Source organism: Schizosaccharomyces pombe (genome assembly GCF_000002945.2).
Source record: "Schizosaccharomyces pombe strain 972h- genome assembly, chromosome: I".
NCBI classification, from domain to species: domain Eukaryota; kingdom Fungi; phylum Ascomycota; class Schizosaccharomycetes; order Schizosaccharomycetales; family Schizosaccharomycetaceae; genus Schizosaccharomyces; species Schizosaccharomyces pombe.
Genome location: NC_003424.3, coordinates 3,846,684 through 3,857,995, shown reverse-complemented (window position 1 = coordinate 3,857,995; position 11,312 = coordinate 3,846,684). Strand labels below are relative to the sequence as shown.

At 36.0% G+C, this 11,312-nt stretch overlaps 4 protein-coding genes, 9 long non-coding RNA genes and 1 other non-coding gene across 14 annotated transcripts; 6 read left to right on the top strand and 8 right to left on the bottom strand.

Moving 5' to 3' along the window:
* Positions 1–6: 6 nt before the first annotated feature.
* SPOM_SPNCRNA.3719 lies at positions 7–334 on the bottom strand. The gene has a single exon (NR_193082.1). It is a non-coding gene; the product is annotated as a non-coding RNA (long non-coding RNA).
* Positions 92–2,611, top strand: pta1 (cleavage and polyadenylation specificity factor complex subunit Pta1). Its single transcript, NM_001019772.3, is given in 2 exon segments — positions 92–2,204; positions 2,206–2,611. Coding segments are annotated over 2 exon segments (2,166 nt in total). The 5' UTR covers positions 92–203; the 3' UTR covers positions 2,371–2,611.
* On the bottom strand, positions 461–1,082 carry SPOM_SPNCRNA.3718. Its single transcript, NR_193081.1, has one exon. It is a non-coding gene; the product is annotated as a non-coding RNA (long non-coding RNA).
* Positions 1,214–1,980, bottom strand: SPOM_SPNCRNA.3717. The gene has a single exon (NR_193080.1). It is a non-coding gene; the product is annotated as a non-coding RNA (long non-coding RNA).
* Positions 2,612–2,881: 270 nt separating the features above from the next.
* On the bottom strand, positions 2,882–4,227 carry SPOM_SPNCRNA.3716. The gene has a single exon (NR_193079.1). It is a non-coding gene; the product is annotated as a non-coding RNA (long non-coding RNA).
* On the top strand, positions 3,080–4,425 carry rng8. Its single transcript, NM_001019771.3, has 2 exons — positions 3,080–3,196; positions 3,251–4,425. Exons 1-2 carry the CDS (start codon positions 3,136–3,138, stop codon positions 4,225–4,227), a joined length of 1,038 nt encoding a protein of 345 aa, NP_594350.1. The 5' UTR covers positions 3,080–3,135; the 3' UTR covers positions 4,228–4,425.
* Positions 4,422–5,059, bottom strand: pcc1 (transcriptional regulator Pcc1). Its single transcript, NM_001019770.3, has 2 exons — positions 4,884–5,059; positions 4,422–4,806 (listed from the first exon to the last, which is right to left on the bottom strand). Exons 1-2 carry the CDS (start codon positions 4,913–4,915, stop codon positions 4,572–4,574), a joined length of 267 nt encoding a protein of 88 aa, NP_594349.1. The 5' UTR covers positions 4,916–5,059; the 3' UTR covers positions 4,422–4,571.
* Positions 4,635–5,172, top strand: SPOM_SPNCRNA.3715. Its single transcript, NR_193078.1, has one exon. It is a non-coding gene; the product is annotated as a non-coding RNA (long non-coding RNA).
* Positions 5,173–6,154: 982 nt separating this feature from the next.
* Positions 6,155–6,228, top strand: snr62. The gene has a single exon (NR_197137.1). It is a non-coding gene; the product is annotated as a small nucleolar RNA R62 (small nucleolar RNA).
* Positions 6,229–6,685: 457 nt separating this feature from the next.
* On the bottom strand, positions 6,686–6,972 carry SPOM_SPNCRNA.942. Its single transcript, NR_151333.1, has one exon. It is a non-coding gene; the product is annotated as a non-coding RNA (long non-coding RNA).
* A 283-nt stretch (positions 6,973–7,255) lies between these two features.
* ppc89 lies at positions 7,256–10,038 on the top strand. The gene has a single exon (NM_001019768.3). It carries the CDS (start codon positions 7,512–7,514, stop codon positions 9,861–9,863), a length of 2,352 nt encoding a protein of 783 aa, NP_594347.1. The 5' UTR covers positions 7,256–7,511; the 3' UTR covers positions 9,864–10,038.
* On the bottom strand, positions 7,487–9,915 carry SPOM_SPNCRNA.3714. Its single transcript, NR_193077.1, has one exon. It is a non-coding gene; the product is annotated as a non-coding RNA (long non-coding RNA).
* Positions 10,039–10,227: 189 nt separating the features above from the next.
* SPOM_SPNCRNA.941 lies at positions 10,228–11,248 on the bottom strand. The gene has a single exon (NR_151332.1). It is a non-coding gene; the product is annotated as a non-coding RNA (long non-coding RNA).
* SPOM_SPNCRNA.3713 lies at positions 10,320–11,288 on the top strand. Its single transcript, NR_193076.1, has one exon. It is a non-coding gene; the product is annotated as a non-coding RNA (long non-coding RNA).
* Positions 11,289–11,312: the final 24 nt, after the last annotated feature.

Sequence of the window (11,312 nt, the reverse complement as noted above, 5' to 3'; positions counted from 1 at the left end):
ACCTTTATTCCATCGTTATATATAGTCACTACATATTAACGATCCTTAAACCACTGCGCTATGTATTCCCTCTCTTACCAAAATTTGAACCGACAGCAAAGTAAAAAGAGGATGCAAAGTTTTAACATTTACTTGAGAAATTGATCAATAAGCATATAAGTATTTAATATAATTATCATCTTAAATTCTCTGTTAGTCCTGGTATGGAAGTTTCGGAGACAGACGAACATCTTACTCGTTTAAACCAGGCTCGAGATATTGTTAAAACTGATCAAAGCCTTTTTCCAGAAATCGTGAGAAACATTCTTTCTGTGGCAAACTATTCTGATATAAGGTATAAAAAATGGATGGCAAATTTCCTCTGGTTTGGATTTTCGAGCAAAAATGTTAAATTTGAGCAGAAATTGGATTTAGCTGTAACTTGTCTAGATACAATTGTTTCTCTGTACGCAGTAGATAATGAAGAAGTTAAAAAAGACGTTATATCTTGTTCTTGCACAATCTACCCACTAGTATTTCTGCACTGTTGTACTTCACCTAACGATTCATCTACCTGGGACACTTTAACGAAGCTAAAAAACGAAATCATTAATGACTTTGACAAAGGGAACAAGCCTCTTTTAATTTCTTGTATTAAATTTATTTCTTGTGTAATTTTAACGCAAGTGCCTGGGATTCGAGATCCCCGTCTTGTAACTAAATCGGACGTGTCTCTTTCTAAGGTTCCCACACATCATCCTTTTATCAATTCAAATATCCTCAGAATAGAAGCAAATGACTTAATTGAAAAAATATTTTCCATCCTTTTCTCGGATTCTTTGAATGTCCTTTACATTACTAGCGTTTTGAATATCTTACCGGTTTTGGTGAAGCGACGGAAGGAACTAGCACCAAAAATCATAGGAAGCTTGTTAGAATTTCATCTTCCGAATCCAAAAGATGAAATTGAGCTGTCGAACGAAAGCAAGTTAGCTATACGGTGTATTGAAAAAAATCTAAAACTTATTTTACTTCATTTAGCTAAGAGTACAGGTGCATCTTCTTCTTCCGTCGAAAAAATTCACGCTTATCTTTCCGGACAAATTTATCATACCAAAGTCGATGAAAGTTTGAAGAAACGGCAATATGAGGGAAATATTAGTGCTGCCTCTAAGCGTGTTAAGTCTTCTGCTGTACAAAGTCTTGTAGAAAGAATGCAACCCCAACTTAGCTCTCACGATGGTTTGCAAAATAATCCCTTAATCAGCATATTTGCTTCACAAACTGCTATAAATCCTCTTGCAAATTTTGATGTAACTTCAATTCCGGTTGAAGTGGCTACTGAAATTGTACTTACTTCTCTTCTTAAGATAGACAAAAACTACTTTCATCAGCAAATTAATATGTTGAGAGAGAGAGTGCGCTCTCTCTCTGAGCCTGAATCCCTTGGTCTTGATCAACAAGTTGATGAAGACGAGGACGAGGATTATGAACCGCCTGAGGTAGATGTTCAGACTATCAATGCTAGTGTAGAACGTGAAGCAGCTCGACTAGAGGGAAGTGCTCCCTCCAATGTCGTTACTGATGCGTTTGAATTACCCACTCCAGATTCGCTGTCCCCGATGGCTATTCTAGAATACTTTCACGGTGCCTTATCCAGATTATTTGATTATGCTCCTCAATTTGAAAGAAGCATAGTTTCTTCTTCTAACCTTCAAAATTTAACGTTGGAAAATGTGGATAATACGGTATGGGATAAGCGTCACTGGGCAATTCTCTTACCACGACTTTGTACGCGAGGCTTATTGAATTATCAGCCTGTAACGTCTGGTGAGGAATCTGGAGATGCTTCTTTCACTTTGTCTTCATTTGTTCGAGGGCAGCTTTTTACTTACGTTGCATCTAACTGGCGTTCCAGTACAAATTTAATATTGAACTGGTTATCCGAGGAATGGTATAATGATCGACTAATGCTTGAAAATCCGGATTGTCATGAATATGAGGATGTTAAGTGGGAAGGTCCACAATATGAAAAATGGGCCCTTAAAGTAATAGACAGCATTTTACCATACTTAGAGGCAAAAGATAAAGTTTTTATGATATTTATGTCTGAATTGCCAGAACTCACCGATGCTATAGTTGACAAAATTAAATTTGTATGTCTTGATCCCGATAAGACGAAGCTCGGTTTCATGACTTTTCAGTATTTAATAATGTTTCGACTAACCTGTACGTGAAAAATGCCTTGATATTCTTGAGACGATGTGGAAAGAGAATGTAGATGTTAAAGCTTCCGCCGCAAAGCTTTTGAATCGTTGGCGACCGTCGTTTTTGGAGTCTGTGAAATCAGAGGAAACGAAAGAGCCTTCCGCTACAGATAACACTTCCTAGAAAGCTTGTTTTTCCTGGGTCGCAGTGGGATTTCATTGGAAAGCCAAGGAGAAATAAAAGCTAAATGTTTAATGCACCATCTTTTGATAAAATAAAGTTCTGTTCATACCTAGACAGAAAAAATGTATCTGTGGCTAATCACCACTCTGTTTATTGGAGTTTTTTGGTATATATGCAAAATCTGTTCATATACTTCATTTAATCCTGCATTGGAAATGAGAGTAATCTTTCAATATTTCTTAACATACTTTACATTCATATTTATCTAGCCAGCATTTAGCCCTCTGCTATTTATGTAATGCTGTTACTTATAGCAAACGTTTATAAAAACTAAGTCTGTATAAAGCATAAATGAGCCCTTAATTTTTGGCGCACTAAAATTTAACTATTTATTATACAAATCTCAATTTTCATCGATGATAGAATGGCATATTTTATTATTAAAATAAACCATGGTCTTCTAAGAGTGGGATGTAAACTAAAGAGAAAGACTTGTTAAAAGTAAATTTTTGTGTCTATACACATAATGTAGAATAATAATCATTTGTTCCATAATTCCATAATTATACTATTTTCTTCAAATCTTGGCATTCATCTAAATGATTGATACACCCTCTTAAACCGTTTATCGAGTCCAACTGAGACTTACCGTGCAATAAATGAATGCTTTAGGACAATGAATGAAAAATAAGGATGCAACTTATCCTTTGCAATGAAGCAAGTCTAATTCATATTTATTTCTCTTTCTTTTATTTAATGTAAAAAATGGGTTTAGAGGGATCCGAAAAATTAGAACATGAAATCGAGCAAGTTCATGATAATATTGGTAAGAGAAATAAGTAAATAATAGTTCAAGCAAACGCTAATATAGCGATCCCAGAAAATAGAAAGGAAGAAGTTTCGACGCTCCAAGATATGGCAAATGATTTAGAAAAATTGACAGATCATATTGAGGCAACGTATATTGGTAGAGGAGTACCTCATGACCATGCAAAAACAGGATCTAGAAAACCGTCTTCTGGTCAATTGATTGCTACTATGCAAAACGAAATCGACAGACTAAAGAAAGAAGGAGACAAGGTTTCTATTTTACTTATGCAAGAGCGAAAGAAAAGGAAGGAGCTGGAGTCAGCGAAGAATAACTTGCTAAATGTTTATGATTCTCTTAAAATGCAAAAGGCGTCTGTTTCCAGTATGGTAAATCGGAAACAGCGGGCAGCTAAAGAAGAACAAAAAATCCAAGAAGAATTCGAAAGACAAATAACCGACCTATTGGAAGAGCAGCAGCAATTAAAGCTAGAGATTGAAAGATTGGAAGCTGAAACGGAGCGGGCGAATTCTGAGACCGAACAGTACGAAAAGCAAAAAGAAGCTTTAGAAGAAGAGTATGAAGAGCTCAGGAATGAATGCTTGAAGCATGACCCTCAGTTGGATGCTGAAATAAGGACATTACAAGACACATTTGAAGAAGTGGAAAGGACTTTGACAAAACAGGTGTCTGATGCTAAGATTGCTGATAAACCACTAAAAGATTCAATGTTCAATAGCAATAGTGAAAAGGAGAAAATTATGCATGCACTCGAGAAGGCTGAAAAGGATGCTGATATCTATTCCGAGTTCATCCAACAGTACATGGAACAGCTGGAAAGCTCGTTAGAAAAAAGTAGCACAGCCATAGAGAACGCACAAAATCGTTTAGCCGAAATGACTGCCCACCTTGCTGAGAGCAGTGATTATGACAATGATGACGATACCGACGGTATTATTAATGAAACTGATTATGAATTGGATACCAGCCAGAGTGAGTTTGCTACTCTCACCACTAGCTCTAACAAATCTATCCTGAATGAGAGCTAAAAGCGTTATTATTTTTTTTGGTGAAGCTTCAGGTGCTGGTAATATTTATACTATCTTTTAAGCCATGAACAGATATTTGGTCACTTTTAATTGTAAATTAGTTTAGTTTAAAAGGTATATAGCAAGGAGAATCAATTATATCAAGATACAGCAGAAATAATATAGAACTTGAAAAACTAGTAAAAAGAAAGGGAGGGGGCAGAAATCATTATTTATTTTATTTTTTTGCTTAGACAATAAATACTCTTCAGTCATTGTTCGACATAAAAATAACTTGTGTTACTGTAATAGAAGGATCGCATTTTTCTTATAAAATAAGATTCATCTTTAGAAGCACAGCTTTATCATAATGAGCTCAATTCATGCATAGTGTCAATGATTAAATAAAGGTTCTCAAACAAGGAATTTACAGTTACTCTTGTCATCCTCGCTGAAGAGCAAGAATAGTTCACAACCAAATAGTTGTCGTCAACAAAAAGATTTCTTTGCACTAGTTCCTCTTTCAACTCACGATCTGGAGCTAACACTTGCAAACATCGTTCAGCGTCCACTCGACTGGCTAAAGGAACTTTCACAGTTCTACATATTACAGGTATTAGCAAATCATTTATAAATATAATTAAGGGAAGCTGAATGAACGACAAATAGCTACTTACACTTTATGAGGAAGCACGATCATTTCTGACATTTTAATAGGGAAATCGTATTCTAGGACTCCAAACTTTTTTAAAAAATCGAAAAATAGATTAACACTTCTTCGCAATCCCGATCAATTAAATATTCATTAAGCACAAAGTCAATAAAGCCACGTTTATGCAAGTAGTGGTAGAATGCTTTGTAAGACCAATGAATGTAATTTTGTCTACTGAGGTGGTACTAAGCCATATAGCTATTAAAGAACCTTACTTAGATTATATTTGCAATAACATATAATCTTTTAAATGAATACGAAATTCCCTTTTAAATATTAACATCATTATATTAAAACAAGGAAGTTTTATAGGTATATAGTACATATTGAACCGATATATCTTTTTATAGAATATAATTGAAGAGTTAAGGATTATACCGCTTATAGTAGAATAGAAATAGACCAGGAAAAAGCTTACAAATTAAACCTTTATTGGCTTATGCCATTTGTTCTAAATAAAAGGCTCTTTCTTAGCATGCACTTCATCAAAAGTATAAATTAGGTAAAGCATAAAAAAACTGATTGTTATCTTCAAGTTAGCTGTTGTGCTATGTCAATTTAGTTGCATAATACATAATTAAAAATACATATGCACGTTTTTGTGTTTTTAAATAAGTTTTATGCAAATTTACATCGACATTTAACATTTGGATAATTAATTCCAATTTTAGGCAAAGCGTAAATTAAAACCTATTCAGCTAATTCATTTATAGTATTTAATTTGCCAGTTAAATACCCCTTAACTTGCAATTTATACAAATAAATAAATAATAATATTATTATCTTTTAATATCGTAAAAGGTTGAAAAGTGCTGCTTTAATATTGTTTTAATAGACCAACGAATAGAAAAACACTCGATGATTGTAAGCAATCGAAATTATAGCCACAAAAATTTTAATGTAACAAATAATAATTTTCAAGTCTCTTGTTTTAACCCAATCCTTCTAAAGATTATTTTGTTCCTTAATACAATAGTGTGCATTTTTTATGTTTACAAAATAGCGCTTTGCAACGAGTATATTCGATTTCTCGCTAAGTGCTTTCTATATATACTAAGGTGTATGTCGACTGTATCTCTTCTCTCTTCAGCACATAAAATGAACTGCTGCAACTTTTACTCAAATTACAATATTTTGCTAGTATCAAGCCTTTTCTTCTTTTAAAAGAAAAATTTTCTTTTGTCTTAACTTCAGGAAGTTGTAATAGGTATGATATTTTATGGTATTTATTTAAAACAAAGTGATGTGAAAAAAATTCTTATCTACATTGCCTGAATCATATAGATGAAAAACTATCTTGTTTACTGATTGTTTTATTCTTTTATCATTTTCTTTATATTTAGAAGCCAGGAACTTAATCTTTACTAACCATTTACTAGGTTTACATAGTTTTTTTATAGGTCATTTTTAAATAGTAATCAACGGCTTTCCCTGCAGTGGTGTTAATTGTGTATCTAAATTTTATATGCTCCTTGTGTTTAGTAGTTTGATTTGTATAAAATCGTTGCTTGAAATTTCTTTCTACCTTTTTGCTTCCTTCATTACTGTTTTTTTAACGCGCCCATCCTGGTGTCAATAAAAAAATATATATGCCATGTTTGAGAGTAAAAGATAGTAAATACAGCTTCCTTAACCGTCCCTTTCGAGGTTCATAGACCCTTACACCAAATGAACTGAAAATCAAACTTTTGTATTATTCATCTACGATACTCATGCTCGACGAATCAATACTGTCAAAATTGTATACACTTACGAACAATTAATGAATATAAAAATCAACGATTTTGATATTTTCTGTCTAATTAATCGTTTAAAGTCGACGCGGATCTTTTCAAATATTTTTTGGCTTTATTTTTGTGCTAGCTAGAATTATACGGACTAAAATTAAGCATACAAAACTATAAACACTTTAATACTCCACATTCATACGAAAATCAGATTATTATAGATGCCAATAAACGTAACAAGGTGTGCAGGCATTGCAATCAAGTATCCTTCCAAACGGTTCATCTTGTGAATGATCCGGGATGGCTTTTCAGGTTACTCACAAGCTATCATCATACTTCACTTGAATGTGGAAGGATTAGTTTTTCGCACACCCAAAAGGTCCCTTTATATATTAGGATTGTATCGATAACCCTAACCCTGAAGACCAGCGACCTTGTGCCTATTTCCTTAACTATACTGCATTCGACCAAGAGTGTGCAATTTCAAATATCATTCTAATTCTCTCTTTTCCTTTTGTTTTTTTAAGGTACTGCAGAAAAAGTGCGATATTTTTCCAACCACTTTCATCACTACAGTATTTAGCTTGGTTATCAAGTGTTGCTCACCTTTGCTCATACTACCTTGATTATTTGGGACTAGCTGCTGGTTAGCATTGTTTATTTATCCCCCTCTTCGTGTTTTTAGCAAGGAAGTCGTGGTGGGCTCGATTTATCATTTTTCCAACCTCCACCATTAAAGCATTGTTGTGACAACAAACGAATTATAGTATATATTAAGGCAATATTGTCAGCCTAATAGCATTTTTTTCTAAAAAAAAAAAAAAAAAGTCAGTTTTTATTCACTTTATATTTATATGTAAGGTTGGATGCCTAGCCAATTTAACGATAACTTTGTTGCAACCGATGATGATGTTGGTACCATGGCTCGAGTTGGTATGGCCCTTGATCGTGAGCTAAATGGTGACAGTTTTCAGGACAATTTAAATTTTCAACCAAGATCTGGTAAGCGGGAGGATTTTGAACCCTTTTTTCAAGATACTCCGAATACCAAAAGCCTTAGTAAACATTTTCACGATTTTACCATGAATGCTTCTTTAGAAACGCTTCCAAGTGTAGAGAAGCCTAGAGGACGAAATATGAATGCATTTGAAGAAACTAGTTGGAATCGCTTTCGTAAGAATGGATCTTTATTTCCTTTATCGTCTCCACCAATTTCTGAACCGGATCTTCGCCCACAGGCACTCAACGAAACTCCTGATTATCGCAATAGATTTCTAGGTGCTTTTAAAAAGCAGGGTGTTTTGGATGATCATGGCAACCTGAAATTAGATGCATCCCCTTCGTTTCTTAAGAAGCCTGCAGAATATACTCCTTTAGCAAATCGTCAAAATCAAAATCTAGCATTTGATTCACCTACAGAGGCTCTGCCTCCCAAACCCACTACCCCATGGCGACGAAACGGCTTTCGCTCAAAGACTACACCAAACCTTAATTCAGGTAAGGAGACTCCTTCTTCTTACAAGGCCTCTGCTAGACTCATGGAGCAACTAGGCCTAAATCACAGTGAGCCAAGTGTCGATTTTAATAACCAAACATCCTACCGTTTGCCTAATCTGACTAATTTGTCTTCTTTAATTCGCGATGATACAATAGATGAAAACGGTAATGCTAAAGAACACGATCGTTTACCCGAGCTAAACACTATTCCCGTTGCTTCCACAGATGAACAACTTTTCAATGCTCACCAGTTGTTGGAGAAAAAATTTGAAATTTTGAAACGAGAGCGTAATGAATGCAACGCAAAAATTGACGAACTCCAAGACAAATTAGAACTTCTTACTGACGCCTATAACAGGGAGAAAAGACGTGCTAGGAGTTTAGAGGAACGAATGTCAAAGGAGATGCTTACAAAACTTGGTGAATCGAACGTTGACGATGGTATGGCTGCTTCTCGCTATGACACAGTCAAGCGAGAAAAAGAACGCTTGTCTGAACATTTGAAATCTCTACAAGAGCAATACGAACATATTCAATCTGTTTATAAGAACGTATTATTAGACCGAGAGAGTTATATTATGCGTCTGGGTAATAAGATCTCTGAGAATAATGAACTTTTGAATGAGAATCGAGTATTAAAAGAGAAACTTCAGACATATTTGGATAAGAAGGAATCTAATGTAACAAGCAAAATAAAGTCGACTGCGGAAAACAGTTCAAAACCCTTGTCCATGAATGAAGCAGACGAAAGGAAAGACGGGCTCAACAACTTATTATTTGAAAACAAATCCGGCGCAAACACTAAAGAAATGAGCAATGGAACGGAAACTGCCAAAGAAAATTGCTCTCCTCAACAAGACTCCACTTCACCGACTTCGGGATACCAAGACTTGGTGAAAGAATTGGCCAAAGAAATTGAAATGAGGAAGTCTCTGGAGCTTAAGCTGAAACTATCGCAATCAAACAAGGCTGGTCCTGTCAAGCATCGAAAGAGAAGACCCAAATCAAAAAGGCGTATTACTGGCAAAGTCGTATTCGATTCGCCGAATGTCGCGTCGGGGGTTGAGTCTGATGAAGGTAGTGAAGAGATATCTCTTGACTCAGAGTACTCTGATATCTTATCCGATGATGGTGATTTTGAAAAGGAGAAACAAGCAACGTTGCCGAGGCGAAGAAGCTCTTCTTCGATGAAAGGAAACAAATTGGCCGAGGATAGCTACCTTAATGAAGCAGGCTTTGATTGGAATCAAGGAACTTTTCATAACGGTTCAGAGTTTGGAACGACTGGAGTACCGGATGAGCCCAATGAAGAAGAATTACCGAAACATGTTCTTAAGCAGGTGGAACACATTATCAATGAAAGTGCAGCTCATGGAGTTGGCAAGTGCAATGCGTGTCATGCTCGTCAAGAAGACTTGATAAGAGGGGAGCAGAAGGTTTCGCATTCGAATTGTTTGTATGCTGATCAGACGTTAAGACCCAGTCAACCGCCCAGCGAGGCTCTTAAGACGGTAGTGAATCAATTAACGAATGAGTTGATGGAATTGAAAAAGCGTTATGAGAAACTTTCTGACCGCTATAATTCCCTTACACCGGGTTATCACAAGCATAAACGTCAAGAGATTAAGAATAAGCTAATTAAGTTGATTGAGTGTATGGAAAGCAAGTCGGATCAGATATATTTGCTCTACGACGTCAACGTTGGTAAGGATTTTAGCTAAAGAGAAGATACCGGCTGGCTCGGTGGATGAGAGGGAAGATAACACGGAGAATGAAAAGAGAAAATTCATTTTCTTGCATCGATAATTATTATTATTATTATTATTATTATTATTATTTTTTTTTTTTTTTGAAACATGAATTAGTGACAATATGATATATTAAAGCACGCATAAAGATGTATGAAATAGAAAAAGTAAAGAAGAAGTTCCAAGAGAGGGTAATATATAAAAAGTAATTACAACAAAACATCCTGTGGTCTATACAGTAGTAATACTGCAACTCAACTAATACACCTACATCTATAAGGTAATACCGTATGTACGAAAGTAACACACTTGTGTTCCATATGGAATATCTTGCTAGTGATTATTCGCTTAATGTTAGAGAAAGTTATTAGCATTTCAATTCATGACACTCGTAGAAAAGTTAACTAAACTAGTCAAATAGACAAATGAAAAGAAATGTTTACGAAAAATTACGCTACTGTCGATCATGCTACTCTGTCGATCAATCAATCAAAAGCCACCGAGAAGGCTGAATAGGATTGTTTTGAGTTATCGTGGATTGCCTTAAATATCAGATCTAACATACTATGCTCCTGACACTTTCCTTTTTCTACCCATCCTTTCTACCTTTTGTGCCTCTGTCCTCTGCCTCTGCCCCCTGTCCTCTCCCCTAGCGCTTCTACCCACTAGCCAGACATATATTCCCAGCCCTGTCTCTTTCTCATCTAGCATAACATACTACTTTGCAGTACGCCGTTTTGCAAGGTAATTACGCTCTACTCTGCAGTAGTTCCTTACTGACCTCTTAAAGAAAGCGCTGCTAAGTTTCGCAAAAGCCGATGATTGGCGGGCAACTCCCTATCTCGGTTGCTACATAATCGTCCAGAATGGCAAGATGTTGCTTAAAACTATGTCAGGTTACGTCGGTTCCTGGTAACGAGATATTGATAGCAAGTCACATTGCAGAACGAGTTCGAAGCTTTTGGAAATTCCTCAGCCGACGGAAGCAGCGAGAGTTAATGTAATGCGTTATTCACGCAGAGGTGCCAAATGTAAACAAACACCGCAAGTTGGATGTTTAGGTGGATTTTTCGCGTCTTTCTCATGCTTATACGGGTAGTAGTAGAGATAGGAGAGTTTGGGACGCGTCAATGTGTGTTGTTGCGCACGGTATGGAATTAGGGAAACAACTGGGGCGACGGGATGTGGAAGGGATTCACGTCGCTCCACCGGCTGGGTGACGGTGGAGAATGGAACGGTAAGTGAGTCAGGTGCATATAACTTAAAAAAATACAGCGATTTGATACTTAGAGTTGTAAGAAAAAGCGGTATGTTTTTAGAATTCCGGGTACGTGTAGGCTTTTTCCGAAAAACGACCGTATGGTTACGATATTGTTCCGAAGTTACATTTCCCGGCCTTTATATACAGGCAATCCCCCGACC